At 40.7% G+C, this 19,442-nt stretch overlaps 1 protein-coding gene across 1 annotated transcript in view; it reads left to right on the top strand.

Annotated features, from left to right (window-relative positions):
- LOC109967086 (partitioning defective 3 homolog) overlaps positions 1-19,442 on the top strand; it is a 207,316-nt gene that overhangs the window by 151,290 nt on the left and 36,584 nt on the right. Inside the window, 1 exon segment of the mRNA XM_020612437.1 lies at positions 5,896-6,168. Coding sequence (XP_020468093.1) covers positions 5,896-6,168 — 273 coding nt within the window.

Genomic DNA, 19,442 nt, shown 5'->3' with positions numbered 1-19,442 from the left:
ACCTCTGAGACTATCACAGTGCAGGTGCATTTATATGGAGACTTGATTCCACACAGGTGGATTCTATTTATCATCCTTTGTCATTTAGGTCAACATTGGATCATTCAGAGATCCTCACTGAACTTCTGGAGAGAGTTTGCTGCACTGAAAGTAAAGGGGCTGAATAATTTTGCACGCCCAATTTTTCAGTTTTTTATTTGTTAAAAACGTTTGAAATATCCAATAAATTTCGTTCCACTTCATGATTGTGTCCCACTTGTTGTTGATTCTTCACAAAAAATTACAGTTTTATATCTTTATGTTTGAAGCCTGAAATGTGGCAAAAGGTCGCAAAGTTCAAGGGGGCCGAATACTTTCGCAAGGCACTGTAATTCTGATGTAGTCTTCCCTCACCCTTCCCTCTATCTACTCACTGAACTGTTCAAGCAAGGGAACAACAAAACATGTTTTGGTTGTGGCTTATAAGACATGTACAGTAGTACTGCTCCCTGCTTTCACGAACACGTCTAGTCTTTGTTCACTCACTCATCCTAACCACATTTTATGTTTTCATTAATATAATTTTATTTTAAGATTAAGCCACAAGAACAGTGAACAGCAGTGAGGTCCTGTTGGTAGGTGGTAAAACCTGGTTATTAGTCAGCATTCCCTCTGGTGTTGGATGGGGCTGAGGTCAGAGATCTGGGCCAGGCAGAATATTTCCTCATGGACCTCATGTAGTGTTGTAATGTTAAATCTCTTGGAATGTGTAGCACAGTGTTTTGATGGTGGCACTTTATAAATGCCAAGGCCTTTACTGCCCTGCCAGCTAATTAATTCTCATGTTCTGGGTGCAGGGGCAGGAGTCATTACACCCCAGCAGTTACTCATTATGAAAATTTGTTTTGGCTTTTTTCTTTGCGCCTTCAGAGCAGATAGTCCAATATTATGATAATAGCCAGGTCTTTTTTAATTTGCATAAGGTTAATACAAATTCCGTGTGGGATGATTTGGTTGTTGCATCTCAAAAGGCTCACAAAGGATGATCGGTGTGTGTTTACTCCAGTCTGTGGCTTCTCTTTTGTTTCTTGTCCTCAAATGTGGAAGTCATGTCCACGATGGGGTTCGACCCACTGAAACCTGTCCATGGGGTACAGGATCACAGGGCTGTGGTAGTTCAAACATGGATGGCACAGACAATACTCACCCATTTTTCTTTCATTGCTTTTCTTTTCATTCAATTCATTTAGGAGATTTACAGTGTCAATAAGACACAGGATTAAATTCTGTCTTTTGTGGTTACGTCCTGAATCCAAAGTAAATTAGATAGATTATATTTTCCTTTTCCCCCTTTTTAAATTTATTTTTTTGTTTATATAGAAGCCATAGAGATCTTAAAAAATTCTTGCCTGTGACTTTTTGAATAAACCAGCACGGATATATTTTTTATATACTCAAGTGGTCTGAGTCGTCCCTCTGAGTTCCTGGTTTGAAAGAACCGGATGAGGCTTTATAATGGTTTTCAGCCTTTACTTGAAAAGTCTTTAAAAATCTCAGATTGTTCCATTTTGTCATTTTTTTTCCCTCTTTCTCTAATCGGGTCCACCTGTGTACACTGTAATACCTTGTCTGGGGGGATTCATAACCTGGAAATAGGTTTTAAACTGCATTCAGTGGTCTAAAAATGTTTTCAAAAGTCTCAAATTTAACTTGATGAAACCTACAGATGCCCTGTTTTTCAGTCTTGAAATATTGTAATTATAAAAAGCATGTTCTCTTACCACTGTCAAAAGTCAAATTTTTGAAAAAACTTAATTTAAGCCTTCAGCACCACAAAATGTAAAAAAAAAAGATTCACTGCTTTCTGAAACCACTACACAAACAGCATTATATCTAAATCTGTTTGTAACAAAGGGAGACCTTGCTACAGATAGTAGCGTTAGCAGAAATAATGTTAATTTACACACATTTCTTCTTATATTCAAGATCCATCATTGGACAGGGCCTCCGCTGGGGCTGAGGCTTGGTTCAGTTATTTGGTCTTTTGTTTGTTAGTGTGTAACATTCTTGATGTAGAGCGCTCAGAGCAAGAAAGAACTGAGGGAAATAAAGGAAAAATGATAGATGCAAAGCAAAAAACAGCCAGATGCAAGAACATGTACTGCAGGTGCTCTGTGTACTCACGGAGCAGAAACTGTCTCGGGATTGTCTGATGGTTGTTCTTTAGTAAACTGATTAATTATTTTGTTCAGCGCAGGGTGTTTGACTCACTCCTACCAAGCCACGCAAAAAAGCACAAGCATGCCTCTTGTTCAAGTTGAACTTTTGTGTGAGATACACTGATATCGATGGGGAGAGTGTTGAACAAAGCTCCAGTTAGCTGTGTTTTACTGGACTGCCCTCCCAAGGTTCAGCTGGGAGCTTTGGTGCCTCGTTGCATTGCACCTATTGATTGGTCACTGTCAGAGGCTGTGGTTAATCCAGTTGTGATTGACTGGATGGATAGATTTCTTTGCAGGTTCAAGACTCAGGTCCCAGTGCACACCAGTCACAAGCCAGGCAAACTAATGCAGACAGACGGGTCAGGCAGAACACAGATTGTTTTTTTGTTTGTTTGTTTGTTTGTTTTGGGGGGGTACTGCCTGGTCATTTAAAGATAAACATGTACGTACAGTATGAAATACTAAGCAGTGGTTTAGTCTTAACACTGCCTGTGGCTTCTAGGCCAAAAGGTTACTAATCCAATCTATACAACAGGCAGTATGCTGTACGAGATGCCTAGTCATTTGTCCTGGTGAACTTCTCTTGACCTAGAAACTTGCTCAATGCCAGCTCAAACATTCTAATGCAAAATGTATTCTTGTTACCTCATTATGTAACTGCCACAGACAAATGTAATATTGTTGAAAATGGCCAAATATACAAATATAACATCAATTCCTGAGCCTTCTCCTCAGCCTCTTTACCCTCATAAATGTACTTGTCACCAGTTGGTAAAACATTCGCCCATATCCAAGGACTTTAAGCAGCCCTGTTATCCTGCTGGACCTTCTCCCTTCATGTACTTCCTGCCTTTCACAGCGGTCTGTCATTTGTGTCAGCATTACTACTAAAAGAAAGGTTTATTACACAGTGAGTACAATAGCACATAATGGACCATTGTTCTGGTTCAGAGTGGTAAAAAGGTCACTCGTCACACACATTTCTTTTGCCTTAATGTCCCATCCTGCCATTTCTCTGCCCTTTTATCTGCTGTCTCTCCCTGATGTTTTTGCACCCTTTTTGTTCAGCCTGGCACTCTGTTCCTACTTCTGTTGTTGCTGTTTTTTTATCATTTACCCTTCATGCTGAGAGTATTTTCATCCCTCATCAAGTTAGTTGTTAGAAAGAAAACAGGGTTTTCCTTGCATAAATATTTTGGGGCTGAGAGGGTGACGATTAGGCCAAGTGTGGTTTCCTTCCTGGCCCATTTCAATCAGTGTAACTGTATTTGTGAATCATTTTTAGCCGCATTGCTTTTTAAGTGCTTGTCATGTTGACATAGAGATTTAGCTTTTAGCTCAAAGGAATAGCCCAGTGAACACACTCCCTGCAGGCTTTAATGGTGGCTCAGAGAAGCAGAAAAAGCTTTCACCAAGAATGGCAGCTGTAGTCACCCAGAATTCACGCCAGCTCCAGTGGATTCTAATGGTGGCCCAGTTCCACTATGAACAAAGTTTTGATTTCTGATTATGGTGCCACAGTTAATATATGCTAGGAACCATAAAAGATTAGTTGACTAATTGTTTAGCTGATTAACTGCTTTTCTTTCTTTTCTATCAGTGTAAATTGAATGTCCTTGAGCTTTGGACTGTGGGTTGAGCAGTTTCAGGATGTTACCTTGGACTGCAGACAATTTCGATGGGCACTTTTCACTGCTTTTTGGCATTCATTGAAAAAATATTCAAATAGATTATTAAAAATGAAGGTGCATATTCTGTATTTTAGGTCTGTTTGATGCCACAGAAGTAGTTTGCCATGTTTGTCCTTTCTCACACAACTGGTTCAATTCTCCATGCTTCCTCACTTAGAAGCTGGCCCTGTTGACCCGTCCAGTGCCTCGTTATGTTAAGGGGCTGCAGGGAGAGGGCCAGGCTCTGAATTGGTATGTCTGGCCTTATCTTATCAGCCACTGCGCTTGTGTATACAATCAGAAGCTGCTCCCACCTCTGCTGCTACTGCTGCTTTCTGTGATGGAAAACACGGTTTCCTCTGGGTTTAAAGATAGAGCCCTCAAGGGCCCTGCTTCCTTCTGCACTATTAGATAATTGGCAAGTTCACAAATAGGACAGAGAGCCATAAGCTTACCTCTGACTGGTTAAATTGGTGGAATAAATATACATTTTGCTAAAAAGATTGCCCCTGACTAGACTTTTACCAGCCTTATTTAAGTATTTTTACACATTTCTCCCCTTTTTAAGCCACATTTGTAGCCTCCATTGGGGAAACCACCTTCCTTATTAGAATTATTGTTGCGTTATGCACAGTGTGCAACTTCTCTGGAAGAAGCGTCTCAGATTTTAGTCTGTTGGACATTCAGGGAAGTTGCACCCTCTACCTCGTCACCACTGCAGCTGTCCCATTCGCTTTCCCACAACCATTACAAAGGGGCCTGGAGAAAAAAAGAGCACTATGATAATTAGAAGTTTTAAAGCTCTGATAATTAGCAAGGCTGTAATTATGGGGCTGTGAAATAGGTATGTATGTATGTATGGTATTGCCAGATATTCACAAGATAATTGCCTAAAGAATGTATGTGTGATTCCTGTGAGTTGCTCTGAGTGTGAAAGAAGGACAGAGAGAGAGAGGTCAGGGGTGTGTGTGTTTTTGAGAGAGACGGAGAAAAGGTTGGTAGCTATAGGTAGCTATACGTTAGCAGCTTTCCATGAATACAAAGTGCTTTCCTTGTGTGAGGTGCTGTGGGGGTTTAGAGACTGTTGTGTCTTCTTTATGGCATCATTCAGTGGGAAAAAGCATAAATATTAGTCTCCAGGTATCCTCTCTCTCCTGTAATGGGAAGTTAAAAAGGCACAATAAACAGTCACTGGCAGCTGTTGCAGTGGCACATCTGGTGTTTTGATAATGTGACACCTGAGATTTACTGTGGCTTGTAGGTCCACAGTGTGCACACTGCATGGCTTTAGCAACATGGAGGCTTTATCGGATAAACTGGAAACAGTACGGTGGCAGTTTGTTTCGCATTTTAAACATGATTCATAAAGGATTCCACTGAATCATAATCGAACAAATCATATTTTTTTTATTTAAAATTGAATCACAATTTTCTGATGTATCCTCCAATTATTCAAGGTCATTTTCATAGCTTTGCATCCACTGACTGTATTTATGTATGTTATCGTTTCCTTTTCCTCCTCCAAATGTGAACTGATAACACCCACCTGTCATTGGCATCTTTACACATTGGGTTTGTTTTGAACCATTCTTTTCTTGTACAGCTCATCACATGGTAAAACACATTTCTGCAATTGGTTCACACAGCTTAGCGAGGAAAGGGAGCACTTGTTTTGATATAACGAATCTCCCTGCTAACACAAACACGGCAGAATTGTCGTCACGTGAAAAGGAGATTGGGTAGGGGTTTGAATCGAGATCGAAAAACGATTAATAGTGCAGCCCTAGATTGGACAATATGATGATTAGGGATAACAAAATAAAACGGTTCCAGAGTTCTTGGTGTATAATTGCACCAATAACACATGGATGAATTTTACACCCAAACATTTAAAAGCAACTAAATGCAATACACTTCAAATATTACATGTATATCCCTAAGATAAACTGAACAGTATTTGCTGTGGCTTATTATGAAAATGTTATTCTTAGTATTAACATATTCTCTATCATCTTCACAACCAGGATCCAGGCCAAGACCAGGGAGTTGAGAGAGCGCCAGGCCAGGGAGCGGGACTACGCTGAGATCCTGGACATAAGCCGCACGTCGGAGAGATCCTCTGAGGAAGAGCATCCATACGCAGGAATCAACAGCTCTGTGGACAGCAGTCACAGCCGACCCCACAGCCCTCGAGACGATTACCCCCATATCCAACCGCACCACCAGCATCAGCACTCCGATTCCCTCTACACCCAAGTCAGCAAGGCCCGCAGTGACCGGCCTCCGTCTGCAGACAGGTAGACAAACTCCTCAGTCGCAGTCTGGGTTGTTTGTTTATTTCATGTCTTCTCTCTTCACTTGAAAAATTATCTGCTTTGTAACGCTAATGAAATTCCACTGGAGTCAAAATACCCATCAAATTCCATGTTCGTTCAGACCAGGCGACGGGCTGCCATTTATGGTTCAGCAACCTTTTTACCTCCAATTCAAAAGCACAGCCCAATTATGGTGCTTCAGTAAAAGGTCTGTCCAGGCCTGATTCTGCCTCATATTCCCAGCTCTCGTAACTCTGAGGCCGCATTATTGCGTGGAGACGGCAGGCTGGCTATCACACCTGGTGGAGAAAATAATCACAGGAACAGAAGGCCAGCAATAAATGTCAGCTCGCTGGCTGCTAGACACAATGCAACATTCTCTGGGGAATGTGGAATTACTCAGGAGAGGCAGAGAGTGAATGGAAACCTTTGAATATCCGTCTCTCTTTGTCTCCCTTGACCTTTCTACCTCTTACTTTCTCTCTTTCGTTCTCTTGTTGATTTCACCTTGTTGCCATCTTTTCACTTTGCTGCATTTTACCCTTTTTCGTGCCTTTCCCTGAAGTATCCTGCTTCAGTTAGAGACATCTCAGAAGTCCTGTGTCCCTGATTTACAGCTGTCCGTCATTTTAAAATATTCACCCAGCCTGACACAGAGATCCCTTTTCTCTGCACATATACTTTGTATTCATACGCAGCAGCCAAGCAGCAGTATGAAACTTATAATCCAAAGTAAAGTCCAGTGCAGTGACAGCAGGCCAGTAAGCCAGAATGTTGTAAAAGCCTGCATCTTGTCAGCAGCAGCAGTTCTCAGCAGTGCAGATCTGTGCTGACTTGCTCCCCAACCCTCTGCTGATCAATGAATGGAGAGATTCGTAGCACTAAGATGGATTTGGGAGCTTAAAACCAATCGAGGAAAGCCTGCAGTGTAGCAGAAACACAGGCAGTGCAGGCAAGTTTATCCACAGCTGAATGAATGAGTTTGTCTTTGTCGTGGATTTCATGCATCCCCAGATGGCCCCAGCAGCCTGTGTGCGCTTCAGGAGTGCTGTAGCTCGTATTGATTCATAATTCATTGTGCTGCTGTTGTCACTCAATGATTTTTTCCTTTAATCCCCTGATGTAGTGCTGTTTGTGCAAATGCACACCATCAGATAGTATACTAATTTTACAGATAATGGAGGCTTATTTAATTAGTTGATGGAATTTACTCCTCGTTGTCTTCGTAATAACATTTTTAGCTTTTCTTACTCATTCACCACATAAGCAAGTTCAGTTATTTAGGCGTATATCTCTTTAGGGTGAACGAGTTTGGCAACGACAGCAGAAAGCTACTGACAGAGGTGGCAGGAGTGTGCACATTTGTTTTAGGTAGAATTACATTACCTTTAAAAAAAAAAAGTACTAAAGAAGTACTGATTTTTACCAAGACTATTAAAGCGTTCTAACTTAAATAATTAACATTAACCAATGAGAACACATTTCAGGTCTAAATAAGCCTTAAAGGATAAGGCTAATTTTTTTATATTATTACTAGGTTTTTCAACACTCCCCATACGAAGACTAAAACCAACAATGAGCTACTTCTGCTGACGGCTAATGTCTGTGAGGCTGTCACTTCAGTGCCGTAGACCTCCATTGTTGTTCAAAATCAATTAAAAGCACATCAGTGAAACGCACCTCGCAATGGGAGACACATTTCTTCATTACAAAACACCAGACCCACATATTTGTTAAAAATGTTGTCCCAGACCCTCAAATGACCAAAACCTTTTACAGCATCTGAATTAAAGCGAGTCAGCTGTGCATGCGTGAGATCTTTGTGAAAGCCTGAGGAGTTAGCGGACTGTAAACAGAGCTAGAGCCTGTAATTTAGAAATGTGCAAAATAAAAATAAAATTCCCATCATATGTATTAAAAGTTAAAGTAATGAGCATGATTTAACAATGTAAGGAGTAGAAACTACTCATATTTGTGTTAAAATGTAGGGAATATAAAGATAAAATCTTTTTACCTTTTCAGATACCTGAAAAATCTGCTGAAGTACAGTAATGAAGTATTTGTACTTTGTTACTTCCCACCTCTGGATACTGAATTAGCACTGAAATAATTTCAGTACAGTTTTTTTAATCTTTGTATTTCATTTAAGAATTTACCAGTTCCAGCTTCTCGAATGTGAGGATTTGCTGCTGTTCTAAACTGAATTTGGAGGTTTTGACTGTTGGCTGGACAAAACAACGTCGTCTTTGGCAGCGGGGAGCTGTGATTTGCCTCCTGACTATTTGTTTACATTTATAGGTGAAATGAAGAATCAGTTAGTCTGACAAAATAATGAATATGTTAATCCATTGCATTTCACTGCACTCCAGGCTCTGGTTAAGTGTTCCACTGGGCATCAGAGACATAACTCTTTTATTTTGTTACACCGCTGAGAGATGAAGCTGAGGTAATACTGATCTTCCCCATTAATATCAGCAGTAGGTCTCACTTTTGTGTGACTGGTGAGTTTTATGGCCATTTAGAGCACATAATGTGTGCAAATCATCTCCAGCTTGAAGAAATAATGTTCTTTATGTGATTATGCACACTGCTGTTATACTTTATGGCTAAGCATGCTGCCTCTGATGTAAAAGGCTTGCTCTTTTCATGACGCTCTGATTAGAGCAGCATAGGTGCCAGGGACACAAATTCCTTAAAGATCTTATGTTTCGTTCCCAGCTCCCCAGTCATAAGAAAAATATACCTCCTGAGAGAACCAGGAAGCATGTTTCCTGTTTCCTGTCTGCCCCCTACTGAGCAGGAAGTGAATTAGACCTTGCAATGCCAAGCGTGGGAGGGAGGGAAACTTACCCTATAGTGGCAGTGTTTGTTATTATGGGATTCGAATAGCAGCATGAACTGCTATCAGCTTAAGCATTGTGGAGATTTTATCAAAGCAATAACATGTCCATAGAAGCTGAGAGTGAAGGAAAATGTTATTTCTATTCCACACTAACACTGCACTTTTAAAATGTAAACATGCCGTGATCACTTCAGATGTAATCAGTTTTAAATTTACTTTGAGTTTGCTTGATACTTAGGATGTTGCTGCGTAATGAATTGGCCTTTTTCGCAGCTCAGATGAAGAATTGTTTAACTGTCTGACTCTGTCGGGGTTTGTTGGAGCATGCAAGCGGATAGATTTCTGAACATCTCTAATATTTTATGCCCATTTTCATGCCCCAAATCAAGCACGGCACGTGTTGCAGAATGTCAGTTTTATATTGGTGTATAGGCGGTTTGTTAGTGTTACCATGTTGTGATTGTCACCGGAATATGAATCAGAATGAAACAGAGGGTCAAAGTTATGGCAGATTTTACATAATACACAATAAGAACAGCTGGACAGAGGCACTGGAGTTACACAACCTGATCTCTCCAGCTGTGATCCTGCTCATCTAGGGTTTCAGGACCCTGACTGCAGACGCATAATTGCCTTGATAACCAGACTCAGGTTAGGTACAGCAGATAAAGCAGTTTAGAGTTAGTCAGGTTATGAGTAAATAGTAAAAATAGAATCTAAAATTGAATGTGAATCAATTCATCAACAGACTGAGACTCTGGTTTGTGTTTAACAGCTCTATACAAGCTTCAGTAATGAGTGAACCCTGAATGAACATTTCTGTGTCAAAACTCTAAAATGAACTGGGAGCCAGTGAGAGCAGCTAAACTGGGAGAATGTGTTTGTATTGTCTGGATCTAGTTAAGAGCCTTGTTGCCAAATAATGCTTTGTTTTGTAAATGGTGTACAGGTGTTTGACTGAGGCAGGAATACAGTGGTCTAGATAAGACATGACCAGGGCCTTACAGTCCCTTTAGCATGTCTGAAATAAGGTCATTTGTATAACAGTTTATCCTCATTTGACTAATTGACTAACACTTCGCTTATGCCAGATAAAGACTGACTGATTAGGAAAGCCACTGCAATAGGACTAAAACAGAAGGACAGGAGTACAACGTGTGGCTTGCCTATGACACAAACGGGGAAAAGCCATGGAAAAACCTGCCTTTGTCACTGCTGCCACAAGTTTTAACTGCTAGCACTGCTCCTACTGGACAGCTTCTGCTAATGATAATCACCAGCAACATCATCAGGATCTTCCTGAAGCGTCTTTTCCAAACACATACTGGCCAAGAGGAAGTTCATCTCCTAAGCCTCTCACTGTCACTTCCTCAGACAACCCACTGAACAGAAATTTTCTTCAAATGAGAGTAAGAGAATCACACCACCCCTGTAGACTCTCGTTTGACTTTGTTAGCGCCGTGGCACTTGGCAGACCAAGGGGAAACTGAAAGAGCAACATGCAGCTGCATAAATATCCAATAGAATTAATTTGTAATTGCCACTTTTTCCTACAAACATATAGCACTGTCAGAAATTTCAGTGTAACTGCAGAAGTTTTAAAACAAAAAGAACTAAAGAGGCTTGAAAGAGCATCAGAGAGCTCGGGGAGCACACTGCTGTTTTCTTTGCTTTAAGGAGCATGGCCGTGAGGACTGATGCGGCTCAGCCAGCCTGTTGCAACGAGCCTGAAACAACAGGGAGCCTTATCTTCTTAAGTCGGCTCTGTAACATTTACTTTCTCTTTAATGCCTTGTACTTATGTTGAGAGCTGCATATTTTAACAGGACAGTCATTTAGAAGCAATGTTTTTGTAGAAACTGTTTTATTTGTGTTGGTTTGTTGTGTAGGTGCCGTGGTAGTGTGTCAGGTTTTTAAGTGTTTCTCTTTTGGCTCCCAACCAAACTGCATAACTTTGCTGCTGGGACGCTGTTGCTCCTTTCCCCTGCTCAACTTGCCAAACAAAATATTGTCCAGTGCTTAGGGTTTTCAATGTTCCCCCCAGTGTTTTCCCATCCTTACAGCAACAACAAACATTTCTCATCGGGTCCCAGAGTGTATGATTGGCATCTGGTAGCATTTGTCACCATAATTCATTTTTCCTAAATACCTTTCAGAACTGTGAATTCTAAAGCTGCAGCTGACACTAGCTAGTAGATGTCTTGTCACCTCCCATATTCATCTTAGCTGTTTACTGCAAATTAGTAAAATGAATTAACTAACATACTGTAGAAGCGGTGTGTTATTGAAGAGCTTTATTAGTCTTCAGCAATTTGCTGCATCACACTCCATCACTGTTGTGTGCAGAGAACCAAGTGAATTAGCCACCATTGTTTTATTTCCCTCCCCAACTGCAAGGCAGCAGTGAATGCTGGGAAGGCTCTGAGGGATTTGGTATGATTTGATTCTTTGCTTTTCCCGAGGAGGCAGCGCTCTTATTGAATCGGCTCCATTACATTTCATCTCCACCGGGGGAATAAGGGGCCTCAGTGGGAGAGTACGCACTTGTGTTGTATCACAAACACGCCAGAAACAGCGATGCAAACAAACAGGAAGACAGCCTGTCGCCTTGCAGCTCCTCACATGCAGATGAGGTGTATGTATGTTTGCGTGCATTACACTTGACTTCATGTATGCTGTGTGCACTCATTGTTCAGTAGTATGTGCCTGTGTGCCTGGTGTTTGTGTTGTCCTTTGCTAGGTCTAGTTACAGCTGTTTCTCTGGACTGGTTGGTTTTGTGCACATGTGTATTTCCTGGAGATGTAGAACAGTGTCAGTGTTGATGGCAGCCGAAACCAGGGCTGAATTAAGGAGTGAGGGGACTCAAATGAGCAGCTGGTTCCTCCCATTTTTCCTGTGCATTATCTACTGTATGTATCTTATGTGGGAGCATATTACATCTTACCTAACAAATTCGCAAACAACCAAAATACAGCAAGCTCATTTTTTGAATGTAAAACAGCCTTGGTGGAACCTAAAGACTGTACGTGCATCATGCTGTCTGACCAAGTATATGAATAGTAAGTAACCCCAACCCTAAGCCTGGAATTGCTGCCTTACTCTTTACTTAACACTGAGTTCTGTCACAGTCTTGCTCATTCAGAGATGAGTAAACACGCTGCTAATCCAACAGTCGTGTCTGCTCAGAGACCCCAGAGATGCCTGAGAGGACCCCCAGTGGGCAGCTAAGACACAGAAATAGTCATATCCAAAGTACAAAGACAGACATTTCAAAGACATTTAAAGCTTGTACAGTTTTATTCTCCTTACAGACTTCTGGCAGAACACTACGTGCCACTAGTTAATACTGTGTGATGGAAGCCTTTTCTCTCATTATCCCTCATAATCCACTTAATGACAGACATAATCTGTGTTGTTTATTTCACTCTTATTCCCATGTCTCTGTAATCCCACACATCTGACCTCAAAGCCTTTCTCAATCTGTTTGTCTGTCTTTTGTTTTCACAGTAATTTAACGCATTATCACATCTTGTTTAATTTTCTACAGCAGTGAATTTCCTGTAGAACAAGACCAAGACCTGATCATTTTAAGATGTTGCCATCTGAACACTTGTTGAATCCAGAGTTGGCTTTAAAAGCTTTCTTTTAAAGACATAGTTTTTAAATTTTCTATGTGAAGGTCTAACAAATTCACTTTTAAAGTCAAGCACATCAGCTATTCAGCTGGAAACCTGTGTGGAAACATGGCTTTGCTTGTTCTTTGCTGTAGGATTTTTTTTTTTTTTTTCAAACTAACCTGGAGTTGGAAGAAGTCACAGCTGTGACTTTTCTCCTCTTCACAGCCATTTAAGACCTGAGAAATATCAAGTTCTGTCACATCTTGCTGTGCCTCAGCTGCTCTGTCTGGCTCATAAAGTGCGAATAGACCCACAGACAAGATGTTGGCTTTCACTGCTATGCAGAACATGAAAGTGTGTTCTCACCACTCACTGAACAAGAACAGGATGTCTTACTACAGCTTGGGGAACATCTCTGCTTCAGGGTCATCACGACTGCCTAAGATTGTCACACTGAGTGTTGGTCCAAAGTCTGGTGAGGAGAACAGGGACATACTTTTGATCAGCTGCCACCATATTTGGCCTCTGGTGGAAGACATTTACATAACACAGACGTATTTGAACTTTTGCACCTGAGAAAACTAATTTCATCAGCAGAATGGAGCTGAGGAGATTCAGGATCTAAACTGCAACACAGAAAAACTGCCTTTGATTCTAGCACCAGTACATGCACCTGGTCTACCATCGGGTTTGAATCTCACTCAGAGCCATTAGACATGGAAAAAAATAACAAATTATAGCTCACATGTGAGATCCATGTCTGAATTTAGTCAGCATCTCTTCAGCTGAATTAACAGACACATTTATCTCAGTGACTCATGATTTGGGGAAACAAGGACAAGTATTGTCTTTGGTGTTCAGGTCACAAAATGCAAGACAGACTGAGTCAAACAATATGGCATCTGTTTCTGCTCTTTGGTTTATACTGCGTCCAACTTGGGATTGGTTTCACTTATTTCAAAATAAAAAGTACAACCCCGGCAAGACAGTTTGGCAACGTAGGAAACCTGATGGCGCAGTCCAGGAAGCTGTATTTCACTGCTGTTAACAGAATGTATTTCAACTACAGCATGTTTCTGTTTTTATTTTCCATGATTTTAGCTCTTGCAGGCTCTCGCTACTGAGGTACTGTACTTGTCTTGTGTAATTAAATGCATAATTTCTGCAGTTGCACTGTCCAAGTATACAGTAATGTGCCACTCTGTTCCTACAGCCACCTTCCAAAATGGCAGCAAAAGGAGCTTAAACTTTCACACTGTGAATTTGGCAGTAGAATTATGAAGTGCTTAAAATGGACAAAGTGGACTGAGTCATCGCTGCACACACCTGCTGTTTTTCCAGCCAGATAGACATTTATCATCTTTAAATTTAATATGGCTGACAGGATGCTGTACACAAGTGATTATGTATGATTGTAGAGTGTGAGAGACGTTACAGTGGGTATGGAAAGTTTTCCACTTTTTTTTTTCACATCACTCTACACACAATACTCCACAGTGATAAAATGAAAACAGGTTTTTCGAGTGTTTGGAAATTTTATTAAAAAATAAAAGGCTGAAATATCCCATTTATGATTTGTATAGATTCATGAGGAAGAAATTCAGCTGAATCCTTTTGAAGATGAGTCTGAAATACAACAATGTGGAAACCTTGAGAGGGTCTGAATACTTTCCGTACTGACTGTATATTAAAGTTGGGCTCCGTCAGCCGCCATCTGCTCCTTTATGGTAGAGTCAGTTGTATTGTATATGAGGAGAGACAGGCCAGTCCTCTTCCACTCCGAACCCATGGACCAAGGCCAAGAGCTACAGAGGAGATATATGTTCTTCCCTGGGGAATCCGTTATGGATGTGGGAGAACACGGCTCAGTGGGTTTTTCTAGCGGATGTTTAGGTACAAGAGTAGGTGGGTGATGACTTTATTTCCACAGTGATGTACTGTTTTGGAAAAACAGAATCACAAATCACTTTTTTAAATTACTGATGGCTCTAACAGTTAAATGTTTTTCATATAAGGTTTTAGGTTGCTGTTATCCTCCCGACCACATCATAATTGTCTCTGTTTTCAGGGAACAATACCCAAACAGACATGAGGTGACTTTAAAGAGAGCAACCAGGGCTCAAAACCACACTCACTGTTTTGGCTATTAGAGTTTTTTCCAAATCTCTTAGGGCCTGTTAATTTCACAAAGAGAGTTGTTTTAAATAACTCTGAAAACAAGGTGGGCTTAGCCCTGTTAGACTCCACAGAGGGCCCATAAATTCAACTTAATATTTATCTCTTAGCTGCAATATTCAGCACCACACAGATGTAGGTGGTGAGAAATATTAGTTTGACCATTTCCTGCTCCCTAAAGCTCTAAAATATTAATTTAACATTTCCTGCACTGGGAATTCAGGGAGAAGTGGGACAGTGAAATCTTTCTTACCTCACAAACCCCAATCATTCCTTACTTGTTTTTAAAAAGCCAAAGATAAGGGAAACCCCAAAGAGGAATAAGATACTTTAGCCGTTTTGCAGAACAGATGTCAGACGGTCAAATTTTATCAAAACAGCCCAGGCAAACACATTTGACCAAATACCTTCATAGCATTTATTCACCCATTTTTATGTTCTCATCCCTCTTTTTTCCAAGACTAGGAGTCTGTGAAGCATGTGATTGTCTTCATATTGCTCCGATAGATGACTCTCCTACAGCATTTATAAAGCAAACACGGAGAAAGACCTCAAGCAGCTCAAAAGGGGAATTACAACACAACTAGTTTTATCAAACTGGGTGATGTGACATTGTAAAAATATAATTTTATCAAACAATCATATATTCTGCCCTTCTGAAAACTGAATTCTAAAATAGTGAAAACATCCTATTTTATTACATTTTCAGGAAATTTTTCTCACAACCAGGAGCAAGTGCATTATTGAGGCTTTCTATTCATGATGAGGATTACGTTCCATATTTATGTGAAACTGGAGACTCCAAACGTTTTAACGGCAGGCGACCTGCTGTGATCACACTAAGCATTACCTCCCTCCGAGGCCTAATCACAAGCCGAATTGAGTGTTTGTTCTGAGCTAAATGAACATGCACATGAATCCAAGATTATGCTGTTGTCAAAATAATTGTCATTGTGATGTTCTGCATTCATATTGTCCCAATGGAGGGAGAGTATCCTGTCTTTTTATTCATATTTGTCTCCTCATCATAAGTTCAGTAAGGGAAGATGTAAGTTGAACAAAAGCAGTTTACTTCACTTTTCATTTTTGGGACAGTAACTTTATCTGAATCTGTCTCAACTTGTGAGTAATGTGGCTCACAAGGCTGAGGACATACTAGAAGAAAGCCCCGAGAGACACTGGAAGGCATTAGACTGGATAACAGAAAGCTAGGAGTGATTAATGTGGAGAGTGTAGCCAACACATAAACACAGTGGGAGATTAGCAGAGAAGAACAGGTCAGCAGCCTCCCGGTGAGGCACGCATGAATGTATTGTTACTATGTTTGACCTGAGAGTGTCTGGAGTCATCTGTGTGTGTGTGTGTGCGTGCACGTGTGTGGTCGGGGATAGTCTGAGGGCACCGATGCATCCAGTATTGACCATGGATGATAGCATGATGATGTCATTCTCTCCTCTTTGGAGCCAGACTGACTGGCCACGTGAAGACCCTCAGTGTGAGCTTCTCTACAAATGTCACACACAGGAAATAAAGTAATCCTACATGTAGTACATAAATTGAATGTGTTCAATGAAAAGAAACTTGGGTAGAAAAAATAAAAATTGGGGTCATTGTGTGTTAGGTGTCCTCCCTGAAACCCTCTTAAATGTGCAGGAGAGAAGTGCTTATTTCATGCCTTTAATCTGGATAGAAACAATGTATTAGGGCCATTTAACACTTGTAAAGTAGGCACTACACATAAAACTATTTGTGACGCTTAAGTAGGTAAAATACAAGAAGCACAGTAATCTTTGGTTCTCCTCATGAAGGAACCGTTGTTCTCAGTTATCATCAGTGTCACTTCTCACAAAGTGTTGATGCATTCAGTTTTACTCATGTCATTTTGTTATGGAGATTATTCTGTGTTAATTATGGTAATATTAAATGGGGCATATCAAATTAGTGTAAATATTAACATAACAAAATAAAAGCAAATAAAATCCAGTCTACAGCCATATGGACCTGATCCAGGCGTTCAAACCTGACATTCGTTTGTTGAAACCTGCTGCTGTTTAGTGCACACATTTATTTACCCTGTTCAGGTTGACAAAGAACGTCTTTGTTACCTGCCCCGCCCACAGTGTCAACCTTCAGGCCTGCTTTTAAATACCGAAGCCTTCCGGTCACAAATAGCTGGAAGCAGCTAAAGGCATTAATGTCACCAGCGTCTCTGCAGAATCCACTTAAGGCATTTAATGTTTATCAGATCAATTTACCACCATTCTTAAATGTAGCTGGGTGAACTCTGACAGTATGTCGCACGTTAGCGTGGTGATAATGATGCAGCGCTCACGTGGTGCATTCTGCTTTATCTTCTGCTGGGATTCAGCCTGTCACAGTGGGAGGGGGGAGGTGGGGATGTGAGTGGGGAACACTTGGGTTTAAGCACAAGAGCTCAGTCTGACCCTAAAAGGCTGATGACCCACATCTGGTGTCATTAATGGCACTTTGCATCACTCAGCTGCCCGACTGGAATCCCCTGTGTGCGTGCCCAGGGCTTATTTGTTTTATATATTAATGTATCAAGCAGTAGCATGTCTCCTTACTAAGTGCAACACATTTAGTTTTTAGTATCTTTGTTGAGTGGGCTGTAGTGTTTTGTCTTAAAACATATATCAATCAACAAACCACATTCAGGTTTTGGATTTTTAGTTAAACAAAATAGGAAGTTTGAGGATGTTGGGTTTCGAGAAAGTGTGAGTTCAGTTTTCTGACATTTTTTTCAGCTTTTTGTCCTAATTTGATAAAGATATGAATAGACTTTAAATTGCGTTGTGCAATATGACCAGAATCTCATATTATGATATGGCATATCTTCTGTAAATTCAGTGAATAGTTGATATAAAATGGTCACATGGAAAGACTGTTTCTTATTACATGTTGAATTATATACTCGAGAAATAAAAGGTACTTAACTCGTATTTGATTATTTTACTTCATTTCCTCAAACCTTTGTGCAAATTTACAATTAACAAAATATAAAATATAAAAAGTTAAATGTGTTGTTCAGCTTGTTCACATATCTGTTGTTGTAGCGTATTGGACATCCTGCTATAAGTTGGTCCGATAGTCAAGATATAAATGAGGCACCTTGATTTGAGTGGAGCGTTTCAGCTCGGCGTTGTGTACCCTGGGTTGAGTGTTAGCACCAACTCACAAAACCCCTGTTTCTCAACCATGTGAATTGCGGCCATCTCTTTGCAAATGCAAGTTGCTGAAGCAACTATTATTTCTTATCTTATCTATTATCGTCATGATTTTTTGCCACATTGTGTGTCGCGGGAAAAGGCCTCTGGCAGCGTATGAGTCTAGCACTCGGTTGCACTTTTGTAGCTTTCATCTGTAAACTCTCTCAGCACTGTTTGAGCTAATTGTTGCATAGGTGGTGGAAGAGGTTAGTGGTGGTAGGAGAGGTATCATGTCCCATTAGACTTTCATACCCGAACCACGTCCATGCAACAGAAGTAGCCCCTCTTTTAGGCTCAAGCTCCTCATTTTGTCCTGGCTGGTCAGAGTCCTTCTCCTACTTGGAATTACCCTGTTCACTGTCACATTCACTCCTCACCATGTTTGATTGTGTTGCCTTCATGCAAATGTCCTGCCTGCATCCATGTCATGTGGAAGAACGCAAATCGTCATGAGGAAAAATATTACCATAAAAAGTGATTTGTGACACAATGAGACAAACGAGAGCACAATATGAAAAGATGTGCATTTTTTCTATTGTCACCCAAAATACGCATCATCATGTCAGACGGGCCTAAAGGAAAGATTAGCGGGACTGAGGGGATGACCGTGGAAGTTCTTGAACAGGGAAGTTAGCTGAAGCATTAATCCATAAGAAAACGGCCTGTTTAAGTGTATGTGATGTGTGCTTTCTTAGTAATTAGTCAGATTTCCACCATTACATCTCCCCGAGAGACAGATACCCTCACTCTGTGCATTAATTCATCCTAAACTGGGCCATACTGAGAAAAACTGGACAGCAGGAAAAGGGGCATTACGCTGTCTATAATCTAATGAGTTTTTTGATTTACAACTTACGGACTACAGCTCTGAATAATGGCATCACACACGCAAACATATGGACACAATGAGTGAGATGGATGGAGTGTGTTTCATGATGACAGGTAGGTCAAAATGGAGACAAGGTCATTTGCTAGTGTCTATAAATATGTGTGTTTTCTAGGTAAAGAGATAGTAAAAGTGTATTCATGTGACTCTCTGTGTATGTTATTGTGGATGTTGATGAAATGCTGCCCTACCTGGGATGTCCCAATTTTCTTTTGGTTGAAATCACAGCAGGATCATCAGCTGACCCAGAGAGCCTGCTGGTTCTTATTAGCACAGCCTGGTCCCTGTTAGGCCTCCTTCCCTTACCTCCAAACCCATGAATGGCTCTTGTCAGTTCAGCTCCTCAAACCACACCAAACCCACTGCAGGACTTCACTGTGGTGGACATATGACCGGGGTCAGCTTTCAAGTCACTTGGATGGATTTCACATTTTGCTTTACATAAGCTCTTCTTTGGAATGGCTTCAGCGGGGGGCATGACTTTTTTTTTTTTTTTTTTTTTTTTTTC

Source organism: Monopterus albus, unplaced genomic scaffold (assembly GCF_001952655.1).
Source record: "Monopterus albus unplaced genomic scaffold, M_albus_1.0 scaffold125.1, whole genome shotgun sequence".
Taxonomy (NCBI): Eukaryota; Metazoa; Chordata; class Actinopteri; order Synbranchiformes; family Synbranchidae; genus Monopterus; species Monopterus albus.
This window is presented reverse-complemented; position numbering and strand designations above follow the sequence as displayed.